This window comes from Anoplopoma fimbria, chromosome 19 (assembly GCF_027596085.1).
Source record: "Anoplopoma fimbria isolate UVic2021 breed Golden Eagle Sablefish chromosome 19, Afim_UVic_2022, whole genome shotgun sequence".
Classification (NCBI taxonomy): domain Eukaryota; kingdom Metazoa; phylum Chordata; class Actinopteri; order Perciformes; family Anoplopomatidae; genus Anoplopoma; species Anoplopoma fimbria.
Window position 1 is genome coordinate 28792412 of NC_072467.1, and position 25572 is coordinate 28817983.

Genomic DNA, 25572 nt, shown 5'->3' on the forward strand with positions numbered 1-25572 from the left:
TGTTATATATATGTATATATGAATATATGTTATATATATATATATATGAATATATGTTATATATATGTATATATGAATATATGTTATATATATATATATATATATATATATATATATATATGAATATATGTTATATATATGTATATATGAATATATGTTATATATATGTATATGAATATATGTTATATATATATATAAATGAATATGTTATATATATGTATATATGAATATATGTTATATATATGAATATATGTTATATATACATAAATGAATATATGTTATATATATGTATATATGAATATATGTTATATATATATATATGAATATATGTTATATATATATGAATATATGTTATATATATATTAATATATGTTATATATATGAATATATGTTATATATATGTATATATGTGTTATATGAATATATGTTATATATATATTAATATATGTTATATATATGTATATATGTGTTATATGAATATATGTTATTTATATATGAATATATGTTATATATATATGAATATATGTTATATATATATGAATATATGTTATATATATGAATATATGTTATATATATGTTATATGATATATATGTTATATATATATACTTATGACCATGTGATATTTCAGTTTTTCTTTTTTAATAAATTTGCAAAAATTTCTACATTTCTGTTTTTTTCTGTCAAGATGGGTTGCTGAGTGTACATTAATGCGAAAAAAAATGAACTTTTTCGATTTTAGCAAATGGCTGCAATGAAACAAAGAGTGAAAAATTTAAAGGGGTCTGAATACTTTCCGTACCCACTGTATATGTGTGTGTGTAAGTCAATCACATCATTAAACTGATTTATTAATCTTTGAAAATCAAATATTTTGTATGAACTGAAAGAAAAAATACACCTGAATACACTTTAACTTTCATCTTTGGTTGAACACTTTGTGAATCCGTCTGAAGAGGCTCCGTCCTCTAGAGCTCTGTAGTGATGCTGACACACACACACACACACACACACACCTGCTCTTCCCAGTGATGTCAGCAGGGTGACAGGTGTGAAGACACTGCAGGTGCATTTGAGTTGTTCTGGAGTTATCAGGACTCTCCATCAGCCAGAGTGACTGAGTCCATTTACTCAGGTACTGTTCCCACGTGTACATGAGTACATTGAGAAGAAGAGAAAACTAAACGAGTTGAACTCCTTCTGTGTGATTCTGATTCTGATACTTGGTACAATAGTGAGGTACTTGTACTCTACTAGTACTTCCACTGTATGTTACTTTATAATTCCACTTTTTACTGCTCTACATTTACAAACAGCTGGTTACTTTATTAAAACAGACATGAGTTCATGAAAAGAGTAAATCCGTGGTTTAGCTCTCGTGACGTCTCCTCACATGGGTTCATCTCAGCAGCTGTAAACAGTTATCTGTCGTCCCTCTTTGAATGTCTTACACTTATAAACAAGTGTATTATCACACAGTAACAGCTTCCCTGGGGTTTTTTGAGATGCACTCTGGGAAATGTAGGAAATGACTGAGCACACACGGACGATAAAGTTCAATAAACATTTAATTAACATCACCTGAACTGTGGAGAGGGTCAAAGGTCAGAGAAGAGATGAGAGGGAAAGGATGAATGAAACAATCAGCTGACTAAGTCTATATTCAGACACAAAGGAGTCATCACAACATCAACACAGCTGCTTTATATAAACCACGTCAGTAGAACCACACCAGTAGAACCACACCAGTACATGTCCAGTGGTTCTGAAGCTCTTCTACTGTCAACAAACAGGAAACACAACACAGACCATCGTCATGGAGCTGCTGGGTGAAAAAAAGGGTGTATAAAGACACACACACACACACACACACACACACACACACACACACACACACACACACACACACACACACACACACACACACACACACACACACACACACACACACACACACACACGTTGAACAGCAGCTCCTCAGAAGTTCTCCTTGTAGAAGTTGAAGCTGAAGTGTTCACACTGAGCTTTGATGACTTTAGCTAGAGCGGTAGCGCCGCAGTAGAACACGTGGACCTTCCCTTTATTCTCCTCAGACACCTTCTGAAACACCTGGAACACACACACACACACACACACACACACACACACACACACACACACACACACACACACACACACACACACACACACACACACACACACACACACACACACACAACATCATTAATAACCAACTAAACCTGCAGCAGGTTGAACCTCAATAAAACCCGGTCTGGATCAGGTTTAAGTGAGGTTTAACTTAATATCTCTATGATGTCCTCTACATGATGTCCTCTCTATGATGTCCTCTACATGATGTCCTCTACATGATGTCCTCTACATGATGTCCTCTACATGATGTCCTCTACATGATGTCCTCTACATGATGTCCTCTCTATGATGTCCTCTACATGATGTCCTCTACATGATGTCCTCTCTATGATGTCCTCTACATGATGTCCTCTACATGATGTCCTCTCTATGATGTCCTCTACATGATGTCCTCTACATGATGTCCTCTACATGATGTCCTCTACATGATGTCCTCTACATGATGTCCTCTCTATGATGTCCTCTACATGATGTCCTCTCTATGATGTCCTCTACATGATGTCCTCTACATGATGTCCTCTCTATGATGTCCTCTACATGATGTCCTCTCTATGATGTCCTCTACATGATGTCCTCTACATGATGTCCTCTCTATGATGTCCTCTACATGATGTCCTCTCTATGATGTCCTCTACATGATGTCCTCTACATGATGTCCTCTCTATGATGTCCTCTACATGATGTCCTCTACATGATGTCCTCTACATGATGTCCTCTACATGATGTCCTCTCTATGATGTCCTCTCTATGATGTCCTCTCTATGATGTCCTCTACATGATGTCCTATCTATGATGTCCTCTCTATGATGTCCTCTCTAGGATGTCCTCTCTAGGATGTCCTCTCTATGACTCTTTGCATATAGTCCCTGTCCTGTTTAATCATGTTTAATACTCTAGTTCTCCTCAGAGGGTCCTCACCTTCGCCCACTCGGGCCGACCCGGTTGGGTTCTGGTCCTCAGTCCGGTGATCGAGTCCTTCTTCTCCTTCTTGGCCAGCAGGTCCAGCGCCATCTGCAGGCCGATGGCCTTCATGTCGTTCTTGCTGAGAGCTGACGTCATGTACATGTGCATCTCCAGGAAGCGGCCTGATGGACAGCAGAGTTAATCTCATGGTTTGTTTCTGTCAGAACCCGATCAGGATTATTGATCTATGACACGCTAACCATCAGCTGTTTGATTGTTCTTCTCCACAACAATAACAACAACATCACTCAGAGTCCAGATGATTTATTCAAATGAGGAATAATACAAACTTCCACAGTGTCAGATGAAGGAGAATCCTGTTGAACTGGTTTTATTATTGAACTTTAAATATTGATTAGGGAGGTTTAGACTGAGATCTGTCAATCCACAATCAATACGCGATTTACAGGTTTTATAATCCAGAGTTCAGGCCATGTTTGTAGTTCGATACTGAAATGAGCCCTTTGATACCCGGTCCAGAGGACGATAAGTAGAGACTTCATACGTTTAATAACTGAATAAATCTGTATTTCATGAACTCAATAAATGTTGTGATTGGACCGTACAAAAACATGGTAAAGAACTTGAAGTCATAGTTGTCTTAGTTTATACTATTTGACTTTAAATATGACTTAAACATGTTTTCTTATTATTTCTTCTTGACAACCAACTAAATCTTCCTCACTTATTCCAGGCTTCATACAAACTCCTGATTTAATCATCCGAATGTTGAGGTTCATCATCAAATCCCCAACCAAAATAAAACTCAGGATTCTGGTTCTCATCTTCTCCGTAACCCTTTTCCTCCTGTTGCTCCACAGTCACAGAGACCTTCACCGGTGAGACCTTCAGGTGGTCCTCAGGTCTTAAATATGAAAACAGTCTCTGGGTGAAGGTGTGTGTGAAGCTGTGAATGTGTGTGTTGGTATCAGCTTTCCTCTGTTCCAGTCCAGATTCACTCTGATCCTCTGGAGCTTCTTCTGGACTTTTAGAACAGGGTCTGGATCCGATGATGGGGAGAGTGCTGAGTATTTCCTTTATAGAACCATATCATCCATGATCCAGACCATATGACTCCGGTACTCTTGACAGACTCTTCTAACACAACCACAGACCAGACTTCACTGTCTCCAACATCAACATCCCAGCTGTGAGTCCCTGAGTCAAACCCCTCAGAGCCCAGAACAGACCAGTTATATAAACCATCAAACCTCTCTGGATTATCAGGAAGCTTCTGTTCTTCTCCTTCTCTCACACTGGTCAGATCTTCAGACAGGATGAGTTCTGGATGAGCAGTGTTTGGGTCCAGAACCACAGGAGTGTAGGAGACCATGTCCTTCATCTTGTTCCAGATGTTGAAGGTCAGGTTGCCCAGGTGTTTGGCCTGGTCTATCAGAGCTCCTGAGAGCAGCTGTGGATCCTCTTTCCTCCTCATCCTCTTTACTCTTTCCACTGCAGCCTTGTAGTTGTTGAGGAATGAGACGTCTTCAGCTCTCAGCTCGTCCTCTGTGGCTCTGACTGTGTCTGAAAGAGCTGCTATCTCTCTGCTCAGAGCCTCCATCTTCTCCTTCATCATCTGACTCTTCTGCTCCTCTTCCTCCCTCAGTGCAGCCATCCTGGCCTCCTCTTCCTCCTCTAGAAACTGGTGGAGCTTCTTAAACTGATCCTGAATCTGCCTCTCTGTGCGTCGGGCCTGAATCTCTGCAGATGTGACACACTGGCTGCTGATGGTCCAGACAGAAGAGTTTGAGTTTCTCAGAGTGCAGACTGCAGAGAGCTTCTCTCTGATCTCTCTCCAGAGAGAAGGCCTCACAGCGGCTCTTTAACACCCGGTTTAAAGCCGGCTCTGACTTTAAAGATATTGTCTTACAAACTGGACACTCACATGTTTGTCCCCCTGTCCACCAGTTCTGCAGACACACTCTGCAGAAGCTGTGTCAACATGACAGCATGACGGGATCTTCACAGACGTCATGGACGACAGGACGGCAGAGGTCTCTGAGTGAAGCTGAGAGCTCAGCAGTCTAAAGCTACTGTCACTGTTTGAGAGTCTCTGTTCTTGTAAAACTCGTTCAGTTTGTAAATTCTTCAGCTGGTTGAAGCGCTTGTATTCCCAGTATTCCCAGTATTCCCAGTATTCCCAGTATTCCCTCCTGTAGATGTTGTCTCTTGGAGGAAGTGGTGGTTTTGGTTCAGAAGGTGAATCTTATCGTCCGTCTCTCTCTGTGTGCCCAATAACAACCTGTTTCCTGGTTTGTGAGCAGGAAGCTAAAAGGATGCAAATGTCTCCTAGCGTGTTGCATCATATCATCTGCCCTCAATTTGAGTACTACAAAAAGGACTGGGAACATAGTCCTGGATCCTAGTTTTGGGTCCTTCCCACAACTGTTCATGGTTCCCAGTCGAGGGTTCAACCAGCAACTGTTCCTGGTTCCCAGTTGGGGGTTCAACCCATACTGGTTCCTGGTTCACAGTCGGTGCTCTGACCCATAGCTGTTCCCGGTTCCCAGTTGGGGTTTCGACCCATACTGGTTCCTAGTTCCCAGTCAGCGGTCAGACCCGCAACTCTTCTTGGTTCCCAGTCGGGGGTTCAACCCACAACTGTTCCCGGTTGCCAGTTGGGGGTTCGACTGATACTGGTTCCTAGTTCCCAGTCGGTGCTCTGACCCACATTGTCTCCAGAGCAATCCAGCATTCGTGTTCGACCTCCGGTCCATCTTCTCCCGGTGCTCTTTCCACAAAGGGGACCTGCTTGGGGCCCCGGTGGCTCCATGTCAGCGGAGGACGGTTTCATTTGATTTAATTCAGAACAGCCATAATTCCTGCACCATAACAATGATTCACAAATACTATTTAATGTTTCAGTACGCCAGAACTAATCAAAGCTCGGGTTTGGACTCACAGGATTCTGGGTTCTGAACAGAGCTCTTAAGTTGGTACATCTGGTCTCCGTCCTCAGAGGATCTTTGTTTCTAAATAACATCTATCAGTAAAGAGACTTTCCACATTGAGACACAGAGAGTCTGAACATTTGATCCATTTTGAGTTTTATAAAAAAGTTCTGTTTCAGTCTTTCTCACCTTCAGGCTCCTCATCAGCCTGGTCCATCTCCAGTTTAGTCAGTAAACTAACAAACCACTCAAAGGACTTCTGGTCTCTGTTGATCCAGATGAAGTCCACCTGCAGGGTCCAGAGGAGACTCAGGTCCACATCAAACACATTTTAGACTGTGACCAGACCTCCTGTGTGGTGTTTTCTTACTTTGCGTAGCTTCATCTCGCTGTCTTTGATGTTCTCACACCACGAGTAGTTACAGCTGGGACAGTTCTGCTTCCTCATGCGGTACCTGTGGACCACAAACGCACCATGTAGAGCCTTCAAGTGTTTAAAGCGCTTCATTCATCCTTTTAGGTATCTGTGGATTATGTGGATCAGGTCTCTGGACCAGAACTAGAGTTCGGTGTCTCACCGGTACATGATGCTCTGCAGGATGGAGGCAAACGGTGTGATCCCGATACCGGCCCCGATCAGGACCGCATGCTCCGAGGCGAAGATCTGTCTGGTGGGAGTCCCGTACGGTCCGTCTACGTAGCACTGACACACACATAACCTCATTATTATTATTATCATTACTATGATTATTATTATAATGAGTCAGTCATGGTGTATTAGTGTATTAGTGTGTATTAGACCCGAGTCAGCAATCAATCATATCATTATTATTATTGATATGATTGATTGCTGACTCGGGTCTTTTCTCACCTTGATGTTACAGAATCTGTGATTCTCAGCAAACTTGGCAGAAACCTGCAGAATTAGAATCAGAGTCGGTTAATGAGAGAAAGAGGAAGTGACCTCTGAGAACAAACTGAAGACTCTGGACCTCTCTGAGCGGGGGCCTCTCCTCTCTCTGCCGGCTCCAGCCCGTCTGGAAGAGGATCCGCCGGGGGACCTGGACCGGGTCGGGGACCTGGAAGTGGACCCGGACCTGGACCTGGACCGGGGGCTGGACCTGGGCCGCGTCGGGCCGGGATCCGTTCTGACGGTACATCATCAGCTCGATGGAGTCGTCCTCGTTGGAGGCTACGTCTCCGTTACAGTTTGTGGAGCTGAACAACTCCTCCTGAGAGGACGGACATCAAGACGCACAACCTGAGAGTGTGTGTGTGCGTGCGTGTGTGTGTGTGTGTGTGTGTGTGTGTGTGTGTGTGTGTGTGTGTGTGTGTGTGTGTGTGTGTGTGTGTGTGTGTGTGTGTGTGTGTGTGTGTGCGTGCGTGCGTGTGTGCGTGCGTGCGTGCGTGTGTGTGTGGGGGAGGCTGTGGCATAGTGGAGAGCAAGGTAGTTCTCCAATCAGAGGGTCGGTGGTTCGATACCCGGCTTCGGCAGTCGATGTGTCCTTGGGCAAGACACTTAACCCCAAGTTGCTCCTGAAGGCCATCGGTGTGGACTGGATGATGAATGTTAGTTAGAGTCTGATGGTGGCACCTTGATGGTAGCCTGTCATCAGTGTGTGAATGGGTGAATGATATGTAACATACTACTGACTGTAAGTCGCTTTGGAGAAAAGCCTCTGCTAAATGACTGTAATGTAATGTGTGTTTGTGTGTTTGTGTTTGTGTTTGTGTGTACCTGGGCCTTCATCATCTGTCTCCTGGTCTTCAGGCTGGCTCCTAGTCTCTTGGTACTGAGCTCCTGACTCTCCGGTTCTCTGAAGTACTCGTACAGTCGGTTGGTCCACTGACCCATCGAGCGGATGTGAAGCCACAGACTCTCTGCAGGTCAAAGGTCACAGTGGGAAACTACTTTAAACTGGATATGTGCAGACTGAATACAAATATACTGTATGCGTGCGTGTGTGCGTGTGTGTGTGTACCTGACTGCTCCGGAGCGCTGCTGATGGTGAACGGGTGCCACTCGTACTTGGCGATGGTCGGGATGTTGATGTAAACGTAATCTCCAGGTTTGAATTGGAAGAACTGAGGTCGTTTGATCACCAGGTGAGTGACCTGACACACAGACAGAGGCAAGTCATGTGACTCATCATCCACCATCTATGACTCACTCTGACATCGTGCTGACTCACCTTGGAGGGCAGCAGGTTGACCTCCACGATGTAAAGACCTCCCATACGAGACACTGCGAGTCCCACGATCTTCTCCAGCAGGAAGAGCAGACCAGGAAACACAAACCACTTCCAGAAGTTCGCACAGTGGACCATCAGCAGAGACCAGACCCACACATAGGACAGGTGAGACCAGTAGAACACCTGAGGACAGAGGACACAGTCTGAGACCAGTACAACACCTGAGGACAGAGACCACACAGTCTGAGACCAGTACAACACCCGAGGACAGAGGACACACTGAGCCCAGCCACCCTACGAAGGAAGCTCATTTCGGCCGCTTGTATCCGCTACCTTTTCTTTGGATCACTACCTAAATTTCATGACCATAGGTGATGGTCGAAACATAGATGGACCGAAGGAATTGTTGCGGAAAATCTATCTAATATACAACTTTATACAACTTTATATAACGTGTTATGTTGAACCCCAATAACTAGCTTCATGGTGAACCCAATAGCTTGTTTCATAAGATCATCTGTGGGAATGAGGGAGACAAGCGGTTCCCATAAGAAGTGGTAAAGTCATGCCAGGAAAGTTGGGAAATAAGAATAACATTTCCTGTACAAGTATCATTTGTCCTCTCAAGGTTACCATGACCTGACACAAAGAAGGAAAACAGGGCGGAGTGAAAGGTCAGATGTGTTTTGTTATGGTCCAATCGACAAGACGTGATTGGCTGAAAGTGATGTAAGGGGGCGGGACTAAGGGTATAAAGATATCATGTAAGAACTAACGTGTCGGACTTTTGTTGTAAGCTTGTCTGCAATAAAATATCCCCGCTGGTTGCTAAACTCCAAGAACTGCGTCTCGTCTCTTCACTGGTTTCTGCCACAACAGAATCTGCATTGCTCCTCCTGAATCTGAGGTTCGACAATCGGTCGGAGCCTCCTTTCCAGCACCCTGGAGTAGACGTTCCCGTGGAGTCTGAGCAGTGTGATACCCTGATAACTGGAGCACACTCTCCGGTCCCCCTTTTAAAAAATTGGAACCACCCACCCGGTCTCACTCCACAGCTACTGTACCCGACCTCCACGCGACACTGAAGAGACGTGTCAACCAAGACATCCTAACAATGTCCAGAGCCTTCAGCATCTCAGGTCGAATCTCATCCACTCCTGGCGCCTTGCCACAGAGGAGCCTTTTGACCACCTCAACGTCCTCTGCCAGGCATATGGACGAGTCTTCCACCGAGTCTTCAGACTCTGCCTCCTCCACAGATTGGGATCAGATCAGGCTGTTCCTCCTTGGGACCCACATTGAAGTCCCCCAGCAGAACTATGGAGTCCCCAGTCTGCGCCCTTTCCAGAACGCCACCAAGAGACTCCAAGAAGGCCGGGTACTACGAACTTGTTTGGTGCATAGACATCAACAACAGTCAGAGACTTCCCCTCAGCGACTCACAGTCATATAGAGGCGACCCTCTTGTTAAATAAACTCCAACACAGTGGCACTCAGCTGGGGGCTCGTGAGCCCGGCGCCACTCACTCTGGGCAACTCCGGAGAAGAATAGAGTCCAGCCCGTTTGGTTCCAGAACCAGTGCAATGTGTGGACATATAAATCCAGTTTGTACCGTTCCACCTCCCACACCAGCCTCGGTTCTTCCCCTCCAGAGAGGTAACATTCCACGTCCCTGGAACTGGTCTGTGAGGCCGGGGGTCGGCACGCCTAGGACCCCGTCCTACCCCCCCGCCGACCCCAATGCCTACCAGTGGGCCCTGCGAGTGGTGGGCCCACAGGGCGGCTGCTCCATGAAGATTTTTTGGGCTGTGACCGGTCGAGCCCCATATACCAAGGCCCGTCCACCAAATGCTCGCCGGCAATCTCCCCTCCTCAGTCTGGCTCCAGAAGGAAGACCTGGTTTCCTTTCCTTGGAGAGGTGTAACTACTATTTTCCAGCAATTCATAAAGGGTCAGTGAATGGAACACTTTGCCTTACCTCAAAGTGTCCGCTGCGTCGGACGAAGGTGCTGGAGCAGAGCACCATGAGGCCGATCATCAGCTGGAGGATGACCCCCGTCAGAGAGGCCGACCCCCCCACCCAGCCTATCCCCGGCCTTGTGGTCAGCAGGTACTCCCACAGACGGTACTCTCCACTCTCTGACAGCCGCACTGCAACACACAGCAGAGACCAGGGTCTCCTTAGGGGGTCCTCTGAACCTACAAACTGCATATTATTACTAATATACATAAAGAGGATCTTCAGGAACGTAGTTCTGTCTTTGTTATGTTTGACATAACTGAGTCCGGGTCACATGACTGGATGGAGTCCCCCCTTCTGTATAACAATAATACTATAGATCACATGACTGTGCTCTCCTCTGGACTAAACCTCCTACAGGAGCAAAAATAATAAAAACAAACATCAAAGTACAGATTAAGATCAATAACCATCTCTGGTTTCCTTCAGATGATGAAGAGCATGAGAATGATGATGAGGTCAGGTCACCCTGGTGATGATGATGATGAAGATGATGGTGATGATGATGATGAAGATGATGGCAATGGTGACGATGATGATGGTGATGATGAAGAAGATGATGATGATGATGGTGATGATGATGGTGATGACGATGACGAAGATGGTGATGAAGGTGATGATGGTGATAATGATGATGATGAAGACGATGATGATGGTTACCAAAGTTGCAGACGTGGGCGGCGGTGTGGACCAGCGTGTAGCAGAGGATGGAGTAGCCGACCACCTGGTGCAGCAGGATGTTCTGGTCCAGAGGGAGGAGCCTCACCACCCAGGTGGCCCTCAGCCAGGTGAGGAAGCGACGCAGCATCAGCACCTGGAGGACGGGACAGAGACCTGAGACAGAGCTGGATTCAAAGATGGACTTAGATGGACTGATTGATTGATTGATTATCGATCTGCTGCTTCTGCTGGTTTTCTTTAATAACACTTAAACTCTTAATCTTTATCTTTATCGTATCTCTGTCGTCTCTCCTGTCCTAGTCCCCTGTGTCTCCTCTGTCTCTTCAGTCTCCTCTGTCCTAGTCCCCTGTGTCTCCTCTGTCTCTTCAGTCTCCTCTGTCTCTCTGTCTCTTCAGTCTCCTCTGTCCTAGTCCCCTGTGTCTCCTCTGTCTCTTCAGTCTCCTCTGTCCTAGTCCCCTGTGTCTCCTCTGTCTCTTCAGTCTCCTCTGTCCTGTCTCCTCTGTCTCCTCTGTCTCATCTCCTCTGTCCTGTCTCCTCTGTCTCTTCAGTCTTGTCTCCTCTGTCCTGTCTCCTCTATCCTGCCTCCCCGTCCCGTCCTGTGTCTCCTACCATGATGAAGGTGCAGTTGAAGTTGAGACACTGTCCACAGCCCTTTGCCACCATGAACCAGCCCCCCCCCTCCCTGTGCTGCAGCATGGCCCCGATGAAGAGGAGCAGACTGAGGAGGAAGTAGAGGCAGAGGAAGAGTAGCTTCCTGCTGTTGTTCAACCAGTACGCTCTGGTCAGGTAACGAGGAGCACCACGACTCTTCTGCTCCTCCTCGTTAGGAGGCTTCAGCCAGTTAGCAGCGCTGAGGGGGAGGGGGAGGAGGAGGAGAGGAAGAGGAGAGAGAGAGGAGGAGGTGGGGGGGGAGGAAAAGAGGAGGAGAGGAAGAGGAGAGAGAGAGAGAGAGGAGGAGGAAAAGAGGAGGAGAGGAAGAGGAGAGAGAGGAGGAGGTGGGGGGGGGGGAGGAGGAGGAGGAAAATGGGAGGAAGAGGAAAGAGAGAGGAGGAGGAGGTGGGGGGAGGAGGGGAGGAGGAGAGAGAGAGGAGGAGGAAGAGGAGGAGGAGGAAGAGGAGGGGAGGAAGAGGAGAGAGAGAGGAGGAGGTGGGGGGAGGAGGAAAAGAGGAGGAGAGGAAGAGGAGAGAGAGAGAGAGAGGAGGAGGTGGGGGGGGAGGAGGAGAGAGAGGAGGAGGAGGAAGAGGAGGAGGAGGAAGAGGAGGGGAGGAAGAGGAGAGAGAGGAGTCGGGGAGAGAAAGAGAGGTAAATAACAGGAAAAAAATTTGAATAACATGAATAACAAATAACATATTCCTGTTTTTTTTTTATTCCTGTCATTAAGTATTCCTGTTATTAATTAATAATAATATTATTATATAATATAATATTGTTATAAATAACAGGAGTAATAAAGAACAGCAGTAATAAATAAGGAGTAATAAATAAGGAGTATAAGGAGTAATAAATAAGGAGTAATAAATAAGGAGTAATAAATAAGGAGTATAAGGAGTAATAAATAAGGAGTAATAAATAAGGAGTAATAAATAAGGAGTATAAGGAGTAATAAATAAGGAGTAATAAATAAGAGTAATAAATAAGGAGTAAATAAATAAGGAGTGATAAATAAGGAGTAATAAATAAGTGATAAATAAGGAGTGATAAATAAGGAGTAATAAATAAGAGTAAAATAAGGAGTGATAAATAAGGAGTAATAAATAAGGAGTAATAAATAAGGAGTAATAAATAAGGAGTGATAAATAAGGAGTAATAAATAAGGAGTAATAAATAAGGAGTATAAATAAGGAGTGATAAATAAGGAGTAATAAATAAGGAGTAATAAATAAGGAGTAATAAATAAGGAGTAATAAATAAGGAGTGAACGTGGTTCTTGTCTGACCTGATGGTGAGGTTCTCCATCACCTCGGGGAAGTTCTCCAGCTCAGCCTTCAGCTCCTCGAACGTGATGGAGCCGCTGTTGTCTTTGTCGGCCGACTCGAACAGCGCCAGCGTCAAGTCGTCCAGCTTCTCCTCCGGCAGAGAGATGGCGCTCTCACGCAGACACGACTTCAGAACCGTCCTCAGTTCATCTGGATCGATGGACCCGCTGCCTGCAAGAAGTAAAGAGACTTTAATAAGTGAAGCAAGCTGAGGAACAGCTGATTAACCCACATGTGGTGCTCACAGACTCTAGATAAGAAGTCAACGTAGTCGTCATGACAACACCCGTTGGTTTGTGGACGTTTTGAAGCCTTGAGTTCGGCATTGTGGCCGTCACCATGTTGTTTTTTGCAACCAGTGAACAGGAAGTGACCATATATGGACTGAGGAGGAGTGACGTAGAGACGCCGTATACGTCTCTGGTGTGGACCTGTCAATCAGTGTGTAGCCCCGCCCTAAAGCATCCCCTGCTTTATGGTCTGTTTGACTCTAAATGGAGCATCATTTACTAAATGAACATCATGCTGTATTGAAGAAGACTTGAAACTAGAGATTGAGACCATAAACTCATGTTTACAATGTTTACTGAGGGAATAAATCAAGAGAGAAGTAGAGTCATTTTCTCATAGACTTCTATACAACCAGAGGAGTCGCCCCCTGGTGGACAGCAGAGAGAATGCAGCTTTAACACAGGAAGCTTTGGCTTCACTTTAAAGAACCGGAGGTTGTCTCCTGGTTTCTACATAGATCAGGGGTCTCAAACTCAATTTGGCTTGGGGCCACTGCTGGTATTGTCGTCTCATAGGAGGGCCACTTCAACGTTCAAGCACTACAAGAAAGCGCAATATTTTTGAAAATTTACTTTTTTATTTCCATGTTTTTAATAACTTATTGAAACATTGCACTGAACCAACACATACAATCCCTGAATACATTTGTGCTTTATTCTATTTCTTGCCAGAGACCTGGCAGCGCTTCTGCTCACACAGCTGAGCAACATTTGCCCTGATCAAGGTTACAGTAGAAACTCTGAGTACAGCTTCAACATGGGCATCACTAAGTACTTGCATTTATTAAAGTTCATAGTCAAGAAAAGTTTTTCACACAGATACGTGCTTCCAAAAAGGCACATTACCCGACTGAACATTTTTGACAGCTCAGGGAAGGATGGAAGTAATTCTCTCATGAATTGTCCAGTCATGTCTGCTTTTCCCTGTGCCTCTCTGAATTTAGCTTTTAGATCACTGTTGCACTGCAAGTCAATAAGTTCAGTTTGCAACATACTTGGGACACTCTCCACATCAGCTGAGAAGGGGTCAGCAAACAGCTGGAAAGTGTCACAGCGTGCCTTGAAGTCAGCAAAACGCTGATCAAACTCCTGCAGAAGGTTTTCACTAGCACAGGCATATTCACCACCACTGAAGGCTGTGTCCTCCTCCACCAGAGACCTGCATGTTGTGAAATGGCTGAGATATTTTACAGAAAGCTGAGTTTTCCACAATTTCAGTTTAGCGGAGAAGGCTTTCACATTTTCATAAGCTGCAGTGATAAGCTGAGCAGGGCCCTGGAGCTTCAGGTTAAGGATGTTCAGCTCCTGTGTTAAGTCCACTAGGAATGCAAGGTCCATAACCCACCCTGGATCATCAGGTTCAGGAACATCCATTCTGTCATCTTCCATGAATTTCTTCACTTCTGCTCTTAAGTCAAAACATCTCTTCAGGACACTACTAAATGATGTACTTTTACTAAAGTAAAGTACATCACCATATGTTGTAAAAAGGCCCTGAACTGGACCTGATGTCACTGGACACATCTGACACATCTCAGGACAGCAGACATGACCTGCTGCACAGAGCCTGTTGGTGTACGATGCAGAACGATGCTGGACCTGATGTCACTGACACATCTCAGGACAGCAGACAGACCTGCTGCACAGAGCCTGTTGGTGTACGATGCAGAACGATGCTGGACCTGATGTCACTGATACATCTCAGGACAGCAGACAGACCTGCTGCACAGAGCCTGTTGGTGTACGATGCAGAACGATGCTGGACCTCATGTTCCTCTGACTGTCTCTGAACCAGTGCTACCAGTCGGTCATAGCCGGCTCATCCGTGGTGATGCACCAGTCTGTCCACAGCTCCTGATACATCCTGTCTGTGGACACACTCAGCAGCTCTTCTGCTTTATGGGGACTGTTCCTGCCGACGGACAGGTGTCGGTGTGTGACTGAGACCACATTAGGCTACATTATGTTCTTACTTTTCTTTTATCTCGCCGCGTACGCATCACTTTGATTTATTTTGTCAGAGAGAGACATATATATATACATACATATATAGATATATACATATATACATATATACGATATATACATATATACATATATAGATATATACATATATAGATATATACATATACATATATACATATATATACATATATATATATATATATATATATATACATATATACGTATATACGTATATACATATATATATATATATATATATACGTATATACGTATATATATATACGTATATACATATATACTATATACACTATACATATATAACGCTGCTGTATACTCTCCATGGCATATACTATATACTGTCACTCTCCATGGCAACGCTGCTGTAACTCTCCATGGCAACGCTGCTGTTACTCTCCATGGCAACGCTGCTGTCACTCTCCATGGCAACGCTGCTGTAACTGTCACTCATTGAGAATGTTTCTCTGCTTGCATCCAGCCCGGTCGATGTCCCGCCCCCAGAGCCATATACCCACCGTGATTGGTAGGTTCGTTCATCTTACACAACACTGTAAAGCCATTCATATAACACTAACATTAAACCTTCATATTAAGGTGGGGCCACAACACATCGTCTAGGCCTTGAGTTTGAGAGCCCTGCCTTAGATGGTGTCCAATGGCAATGCATTGGGTCATGCCATCGGACACAAGGTGTGCTTAGTGGTCGAGGCCAATTGGTGGAAAACCAAAAATTGGCCCGCGGGCCTTGAGTTTGAGACCCTGCCTTAGAGAGACGTGTTGACGTGTTTGTCCTCAGGCCTCTGCTCCACGTACAGAGCTACTGACGGTCATCATGGAGGACATCATGGAGGACATCATGGAGGACATATACACAGGAGCATATTTCTCCATAATGACTCATGTTCTCGTCTTCCTGTGGTTTCAGTGCCTTCGACGTGTCCCGGCAGCAGAAGTGGCAGATCCAGGAGCAGCAGCTGAAGCTCCAGATCGCCCAGCTGGAGACGGCACTGAAGGCCGACCTCATGGACAAAAATGAAATCCTGGATAAGATCAAAGCTGAGAGAGGTAAACACTGTGTTTATGAATGAAACGATACATAACCAAAGGGTCCTCACTGGTTTAATGTAGCTTAATGTTTAATGAGAAAATATATGTCTGTAATGATTTAATCTACTAGACTCAAACGAGAAGCTGACAGAAGAAAATCAGAAACTTCAGCTCCAGTTTCTGGAACAGAAGCAGCAGCTGGAGGAACTAAACGACCGTTTGAAGTTCTACAGCAGGGTGAGAGGAGAATATTTAAATAATTATAATAATAATTATGATAATCATCATAATAATAAAATGAGTGATGTCGTTCTTCAGTCACTGCATTAAAAAGTGAACTGTTGTCTGTTAAAGGAGAACGAGTACGACGTGTCTGAACTCACTGAGGCTCTGCTGCTCGTTAAGGTGAGGGGAACAGAAACCTGTTAATGTTTAGTGTTTATGTATTTATTTATTGTTCAACCCTCTGAGACCCATGTTTTGGTTAAACAAAAGAGTGTTTCAGTCACCGTCCACGTCGTAGACCTGGAACAGGAACTTGAGCTTGTCCGTCTCGCTGCCGTGGATCAGGAGGTCCAGAGCTTTCAGCAGCTCGTCCAGACTGATGGAGCTGCTGCCGTCGGAGTCGAACAGCGCGAAGAAACGCTCGGCGAAGAACGACTGCAGAGAAAAACACTCAATATGACAGACTGATGACACGACCAGGAACCAGAGCAGAGAGCAGGCTGTTCTTTGTTTCATGCTTCTTCATACTTTTAGATTAGAAAAACTTTATTTATCCCAAAATGGGCAATTTCGTTCACAGTTTCCCGTCTCACATAATAAATTACTTAATAAAATAAATACAATAAATAGCAATAGGAGATAGACAAAAACATATATCAAAGGCAGTCCAACACACACATTTAACTCACAATTCATTTCAACCCGTCAGTAACAACCACCCTGCCCCCGGAAACACCCAGCAACACTGGTGTGCTCTCCACCTACTCCTGACTTTTGTCATCATTTAGTAACCTGATGGTTGCAGGGATAAAAGAGTGGGAGTACCTCATTGTTCTTGTCCTGATTGAACAGTAGCGCCGCCCTGAAGGCATTAGTTTAAATTCTTTACTGAGGACATGGTCAGGCTGACTGATAATGCATTTAGCTTTCTGGACTGCTTGTTTGTTCCACAATGAACTTATGCTCTTGAGCTGGATGCCAGTGATCTTAGAGCAGATCTTCACAATTTTATTTAAACTATTCATGTCCTTCACTGACAGACTTTTAGTCCAGCATATGAATGAAAAAGTTAAAAGACTCTCAATGAAAGATTGGTAAAAAATTCTCAAAATAACTTTAGAGACACTGAAAGAGTTCAGCATTCTCAACAGGTGAACTCTTTGTTGTCCCTTTTTAACAATTACCTCAGTATTTGGATGAAATTTAAGCTGGTTATCAAATACTGTGCCTAGATATTTGTAGGTGTCTACAAGTTGGACTTCCTCCCCATGGATGACACTTGGTTTGAGCGCTCCCTTCACTTTCCTAAAATCTATGACTAGCTCCTTTGTTTTTTCTACATTTAGATCTAAGAAGTTGTTATCACACCAATTAACAAACGATGTCAAAGCAAGGCCATGGCTGCAATGTGGACCTTGGAAAAGGGACAGCAACGCAGTGTCGTCTGAGAATTTAGCTAGATAACTTCCCTGTTGAGAGGACCTACAGCTATCTGTGTACAAAATGAACAACAGGGGTGAGAGTACGCACCCTTGAGGTGAACCAGTATTCGATGTAATGGCCTGGGACAAGTGTCCATTTACAGAGACCCTCTGAGTTCTGTCTGTTAAGAAGTTTAAAAGCAACAACAGTATCTGATGGGGTAACTCAAACTCAGCAGCTAGTCTCTCAATTAAAATATGTGGCTGCATCTTATTGAAAGCAGAAGAAAAGTCTGCAAATAACAATCTAGCATGAGATCCAGGCTTTTCTAAATGTTTATACATTGTGTCTAAAAGGAAGAGTTTTGCATCATCTACACCTTTCCCAGTTTGATATGCAAACTGCAATGGGTCAAGTTTACCACTGACCAGGGACATGATTTCATCCTTAATAATTTTTTCAAAAATTTTCATTACTAAGGATGTAAGTGCTACTGGTCTGAAGTCTTTTAGCTCTTTGGGATTTTTTGATTTCGCTACTGGTATTATAGTGGAGCTCTTCCATATCTGAGGTATCTGGCCTTTCTTAGCACACATATTAAAGAGTGGAGTAAATACCACACTGAGCTGGTCAGCACAGTAACGCAGTGTGCGTCCGCAAACAGCATCAGGGCCAGCAGCTTTCATCATATTTACTCTCTTAAACAGAGTTGTTACTAGTTCCTGGGCTATCACAATGTCATTGTGAGGGACAAGAGAGTCCCTCCACATAGAAATGTTCTCAGAGAAATCAGATGATTCAAAACGTGAGTAAAACATATTAAAAACATTTGACAAATCAGGGACATCAACACCTTTAACCGTTATTGGCTGCCTGGATTCACTAGAGTACTGATTTATGGATGCCATTGACTTAATTCCCCTCCATGCAGCTCTGAGATCCCCCCCACTATACCGTTCTTCGACCTTCTCTCTATATTTCATTTTGGCCTTCCTAATCTCTTTTTTCACTTCCTTGGAGACAGCTTTTTTCTCCCAAGGGTCCCCAGTGTAAAATGTCCTCTTTTTCTTATTTATCACTGATTTAAGTTCTTTAGTAACCCATGGTTTATTATTTGGGTAATGGACAGAGATCCTGGTTGGGATGACTGAGTCGACACAGAATGTAATGTATGATGAAACAGTATCTGCTAGTTCGTCAATATTATCTGTGCTATCCTGAAAACAGTCCCAGTCAGTGCACTCAAAACATGCTTGGAGAGAGGAGATACTGTCCTTGTGTTCTAAGCCATGAAGAACGGTTTATACACTGGCATGAGGTAAACACTGTTGTGATAAGAGGCCCTAGGGCAGGCATGGGTATGGAACGGTAAGCTCCACCTACTGACCCATAGCAGAGGTCAATAGTGGTGTTTTTCTGTGTGGTGCTGCAAGTTACATATTGTTCATAAGTCCTCAAAGTTCTACCCAAGTCACATTTATTAAAATCCCCCAGGATGAATTTGGGTGCTCGTCCAGGTTGTGTGTTGTGTCAGCGATCAGCTGGCAGCAGTGGGTGAATGTAGACAACCGTGTAGAATAGCTGTTGAAACTCCCGAGTGAGATGGAGAGCAGTTCTAAGTCAGCGGTACATGTCCTCTCCCTGGTCTTAACGGTGTTGCAGTACCTCCTGTTGTCTCCGGTGACCTGTCAAGACGAATTGGGCTTCCAAACCCAGTTACTGTCAGGTCCTCGTCCCGGTCTGAGTCGTTGAGCCATGTTTCCGTGAAAGCAAGTAGACACGATTCTCCAATTTCCCGTTCGAGCTTTGCCCATGATTCAGTCCGTCTCTCTTGTTAGATAGACTGTGTGTGTGAGAGCAGTGTGGTGGTAACTTACGATCATCCAGCAGAAGCTCTTTGATTCTCCGTCGTAGGCCACCTCTCCTTCCCCTGGGCCGGTGCTCCTGGGCCGGTGCTCCTGGGCCGGCTTGCTCAGCTCTCTCGGGATATTATTATCTGGGATCTCTCTCGAGGAGAACCTCTCTGCTGAGAGGAGATCCCTCTCTGTTGAGGTCTCTCTGCTGAGAGGAGAATCAAAAAGCTTCGGCTGGATGATCGCACAATCTATCCGGAACAAAATAGACGAACTGGAATCATGGGCAAAGTTCGAACGTTGATCACAAAGAGTTCCAGGAGTGCTCCCGTAGTCAGCATGGCTGAATCACTGACAGTTTTCGCATTCACTCACAAAATACAAAATAAACACTCCCCTAGAACAAGTTAAAAGCAAAGATAAAATGACTAAGAGACTGGGTAAACTGCTGGTGAGGAGGGAAACATTCCAGTATTCCCCTGACATTAAAGGCTGATCTAGTATTTCTATCTGACCTCTTTGACCTTCAGAGCCGTCTTGAACTCGTCCAGGTCGATCTCCTTGTCGTCCCCGGCGATGCTCTCGAACTGTTTGGTGACCCAGTCCAGCCAGCGGGCGTCCTCGTCCAGACTGCTTCAATACTGCTTCAATACTGCTTCAATACTGCTTCAATACTGCTTCAATACTGCTTCAATACTGCTTCAATACTGCTATAATACTGCTTCAATACTGCTTACTGCTTCAATACTGCTATAATACTGCTTCAATACTGCTTCAATACTGCTTCAATACTGCTTCAATACTGCTTCAATACTGCTTTAATACTGCTTCAATACTGCTTTAATACTGCTTCAATACTGCTTCAATACTGCTTTAATACTGCTTAATACTGCTTCAATACTGCTTCAATACTGCTTTAATACTGCTTAATACTGCTTTAATACTGCTATAATACTGCTTCAATACTGCTTCAATACTGCTTCAATACTGCTTTAATACTGCTTCAATACTGCTTCAATACTGCTTCAATACTGCTTCAATACTGCTTCAATACTGCTTTAATACTGCTATAATACTGCTTTAATACTGCTTTAATACTGCTTTAATACTGCTTTACTGCTTTAATACTGCTATAATACTGCTTCAATACTGCTTCAATACTGCTTCAATACTGCTTCAATACTGCTTTAATACTGCTTTAATACTGCTTTAATACTTCAATACTGCTTTAATACTGCTATTATACTGCTTTAATACTGCTTTAATACTGCTTTACTGCTTAATACTGCTTTAATACTGCTATAATACTGCTTTAATACTGCATTAATACTGCTATATCAGGACGTTACCATGGAGACGAACACCACGGAAACACAGAGTTCATCCTCCAGCTCCTCTTTATACTGAAAATATCCTACAAACATGTTTTAGATTTTCTTCAACTCCCTGTTTATGAACAAAACTGCATTTAGTAAAATATTAAGCAGAAATCAGCTGATATCATAAAAAAGAACAATAACTCACTTCATCATTATCAGTTATTCTGCTGATTATTTTCATGATCAAACATCAACAAACAGTGAATCAAAGCAAAATCTGACCTCATTAAATGTTCAAATATTCACTTCACTGAGGTATAAAAGGCAGATGGTCACCTTTCAGAACTCGAACTCAGAAAAGAGAACGAAAACACACTCCGTCATTCTGTTCTGATCCATTAAAGACAGAGAACACAGAACAAAGTTAAACAGTTTACCTGCTGCAGGGAGAGACGCTCTTTATATCCAGAGGGGTCGATGTTTGTGTTTGTTTCTCCTCTTCGTCTCCTCCTCTTCATCTCCTCCTCCTCCTCCTCAGAGCGTCCTGTCTGTGGCAGCTGCAGCTGACATCCTGAGGATGAATGTCTCTGTGGACAAACGGGACACTGCAGCAGGGATGAGGACACAAACCAAGACCTGAACCAGACCAGACCAGAACAGACCTGAACCAGACCAGAACAGACCTGAACCAGACCACACAGGGTTCAGGCTCCTTTATTATTCTGTATTATCATTTTATCTGCAGAAAAGCATCAAATCTTCACATTGGAGGATCTGAAAAAAGATTATTGTAATTTCCCTTTAATTATTATTATATTCCTTTATTGATCCCCATGGGGGGAATTCAAGTGTTGCAGCAGCTCAACTACACAGACAGACAATAAATACACATACTATACAACTACACAGACAATAAATACACATACTATACAACTACACAGACAATAAATACACATACTATACAACTACACAGACAATAAATACACATACTATACAACTACACAGACAATAAATACACATACTATACAACTACACAGACACAGACAATAAATACACATACTATACAAAACAAAATAAAACAAAAAACTAACAGAAATAAATAATAAAAACTAAAAAATGTACAGTATATCCACATGGGGGCTGGTCAGCATGGTGACAGACTGTGGTCTATAGATCTATAAATATACTATACATATATCTATATATACAACTACACAGACAATATACACATATACAACTACACAGACAATAAATACACATACTATATATAAATACATATATATAGATATAAATACTATATACAAAACAAAGATAGAACAAAAATAAGAAATAAGAATAAAAATAAAAATACAGATATATGGGGGCTGGTCAGCATGGTGACAGACTGTGGTCTATAGATCTATATATCATATATATAACAAATAGATAGACTATATATCTATATATATCTAAATATGATATATATATATAGATATATCTATATATATAGATATATCTATATATATCTATATATATCTATATATATAGATATATCAGCATGGTGACAGACTGTGGTCTCTGCTGTTGTTGTACAGTCTGATGGCAGTGGGCACAAATGAGCGTCTGAAGCTCCGTCCTGCTCTTTGGTAGAATCAGCCGATGGCTGAAAGAGCTGCCCAGCTGCCACAGTTCCTCATGGAGAGGGTGAGAGGGATTGTCCAGGATGGCTCCGAGTGTGACCTTCATCCTCCTCTCACCCACTGACTCCAGACTGTCCAGCTCCAGACCACCACAGAGCTGGCTCTCCTCACCAGCTTGTTGGCATCTCCAGTCCTGATGCCACCACCCCAGCACACCACAGCAAAGAAGAGGGAAGAGGGCGCTGGCTACCACAGACTGGTAGAAGAAGAGAAGAAGAGGGCACTGGCTACCACAGACTGGTAGAAGAAGAGAAGAAGAGGGCACTGGCTACCACAGACTGGTAGAAGAAGAGAAGAAGAGGGCGCTGGCTACCACAGACTGGTAGAAGAAGAAGAAGAACTGGTAGAAGAAGAGCTGGCTACCACAGACTGGTAGAAGAAGAGAAGAAGAGGGCGCTGGCTACCACAGACTGGTAGAAGAAGAGAAGAAGAGGGCGCTGGCTACCACAGACTGGTAGAAGAAGAAAGAAGAAGAGAAGAAGAGCTGGCTACCACAGACTGGTAGAAGAAGAGAAGAAGAGGGCGCTGGCTACCACAGACTGGTAGAAGAAGAGAAGAAGAGGGCGCTGGCTAGAAGAGAAGAAGAGGGCGCTGGCTAAGAGAAGAAGAGGGCGCTGGCTACCACAGACTGGTAGAAGAAGAGAAGAAGAGGGCGCTGGCTACCACAGACTGGTAGAAGAAGAGAAGAAGAGGGCGCTGGCTACCACAGACTGGTAGAAGAAGAGAAGAAGAGGGCGCTGGCTACCACAGACTGGTAGAAGAAGAGAAGAAGAGGGCGCTGGCTACCACAGACTGGTAGAATGCCTTGAGCAGTTTAGGGCTTCATGGCCTGGAGATAGGAAGGAGCTGTTCCTCTCCCGGACCTTCACTCCGGCTCTTTTTCCTCGGGTTGTCTCCATATCTTCTCCGGTAGCACAGAAGCTGGTCGCGGGTGTAGGTCAGCATGATTAAAAGTTCCAGTTGTGTGCAGAGAAAGGGGAAAAAACGCTACAACTAAAACGCTGAAGCAGGAACAAACAATTACCAAAAAAAAGAAGACAACGAATAAAAATAGCAGAAAAAATACAAAAGTAGCAAAGCTGGTAGAGAGCTCTGGCCCATCTTATACGTTTTATTGATAATCTTAATGGTTGCTCATCATCCTTTAGATAAAAATAATTAAGACAATAATCAAATAATTAGGGCTGTAATCAACCAAAGAAATTCTTGGTCGACTGAAACCCTGAAATTTCGACTAAAAATCGACTAATGGGGGGGGGCATCACGTGCATCTGCGCAATATAATAACACATGATTACCGAGAATATATATATATATATATACTGATATCAGCACAAGAAGGCAATTAAACACAAAAGGCAATTCAGGGAAAATTATCTTTATTAAACATCCCAGATCATGTACCAAAAATAAAGCAAAGGCTCAAAACAACAGCCTACAAACAGTGGGCAAAAAACAACAAAACAAATCCAATAAATAGAAATAAATGTGCACAATAATAAAAGGGAACCATAAAAGTTCGTTATTTAGCAATAAACTGAAACGAAATAAAGTGCATAACAATAACAAGGAAGGCTCACTCAGAACAAATACAAAAATAAATAAATAAAATGCCCAAATCTACAAGTATTTATCAAATAAATGTGCAAAGCTATTAAAATGTTATTAATGTCCAAAACGAAATAATGTAAAAACAATGAAATAAACAGATGGCTACTCACTCACAGAGAGTACAATCAGTGTCCACTGTCCACAGACTATCCACACGTTCTTGTGTTGTGTGAGAAACACAAGCATACCCACGTCCTCTGGGAGGAGACAGCTTCTTGATCTGTTGACAGTAAATCCTGCCTTGGAGAAAACGCGTTCAGAAGGCGTGGATGTTGCAGGGATACAGAGCAGTTGCTTTGCTACTCGGGCCAGGCTCGGGTATCTGTCTTGGTTTCTTTTCCACCACCCCAATGGTCCAGAGTCAACTTTGGTTTTGTCCTGAAGATAGTTTTTCATTTCTTCTATGCTTCTCCCACCTGATTCTGTAGAAACCAGTTCTTCCTCGGTTTTCTGTTTGACACATGTTGCTCCTCACCTCCAGGTTCACCTCCAGGTTCACCTGTGGCTGCACTCAGTCGGTCTGCCAGCTGTGCGACTTCTGTATAGGCCTCGTCTCGTTTGGCATCATCCAGAAAAGACAGCTGCTTAAAACGAGGGTCTACTACTGCAGCTTTAATGTATACACTCATCATTCGGGTTTTAAACTCCCACCTGCGGTCAATTTCTTCGACCAGCTTGCTTTTCATTTTTTTGGTAATGGGGCTGTCATTATCCGTGATGGTCAGGTGACGTTTCTTTAAGTTTGCCAGCATGGGTAGTGTTGCAGACAGGGACGCGTTGTCCTCTTCAGACAGCAGCTCCGTCAGGGTTATCATAGGTTTCAGCACATGTTTAATGTCCTCTCCCGCAGTCCAGTGTGTTGTAGTGAGGTCCAGTGTGTTGTAGTGAGGTCCAGTGTGTTGTAGTGAGGTCCAGTGTGTTGTAGTGAGGTCCAGTGTGTAGTGAGGTCCAGTGTAGTGAGGTCCAGTGTGTTGTAGTGAGGTCCAGTGTGTTGTAGTGAGGTCCAGTGTACTGTAGTGAGGTCCAGTGTGTTGTAGTGAGGTCCAGTGTGTTGTAGTGAGGTCCAGTGTGTTGTAGTGAGGTCCAGTGTGTTGTAGTGAGGTCCAGTGTGTTGTAGTCCAGTGTACTGTAGGTCCAGTGTGTTGTAGTGAGGTCCAGTGTGTTGTAGTGAGGTCCAGTGTGTTGTAGTGAGGTCCAGTGTACTGCTCTCGCTCTTGTTGGTAAAGTTTGGGTCAGACAGCACTGCGGTAATGGGCCAGCGTTGCTCCAG

At 43.8% G+C, this 25572-nt stretch overlaps 1 protein-coding gene and 1 long non-coding RNA gene across 2 annotated transcripts; one reads left to right on the plus strand and one right to left on the minus strand.

Moving 5' to 3' along the window:
* Nucleotides 1-1975: 1975 nt before the first annotated feature.
* nox5 (NADPH oxidase, EF-hand calcium binding domain 5) lies at nucleotides 1976-25117 on the minus strand. Its single transcript, XM_054620535.1, has 19 exons — nucleotides 24778-25117; nucleotides 24491-24542; nucleotides 20209-20323; nucleotides 16703-16853; nucleotides 12834-13044; nucleotides 11507-11747; nucleotides 10877-11030; nucleotides 10175-10347; nucleotides 8196-8378; nucleotides 7986-8118; nucleotides 7742-7884; nucleotides 7113-7235; nucleotides 6996-7040; nucleotides 6875-6919; nucleotides 6582-6706; nucleotides 6374-6458; nucleotides 6193-6292; nucleotides 3068-3234; nucleotides 1976-2107 (listed from the first exon to the last, which is right to left on the minus strand). Exons 1-19 carry the CDS (start codon nucleotides 25115-25117, stop codon nucleotides 1976-1978), a joined length of 2718 nt encoding a protein of 905 aa, XP_054476510.1.
* On the plus strand, nucleotides 16096-16598 carry LOC129108610 (uncharacterized). Its single transcript, XR_008531925.1, has 3 exons — nucleotides 16096-16211; nucleotides 16324-16430; nucleotides 16548-16598. It is a non-coding gene; the product is annotated as an uncharacterized LOC129108610 (long non-coding RNA).
* Nucleotides 25118-25572: the final 455 nt, after the last annotated feature.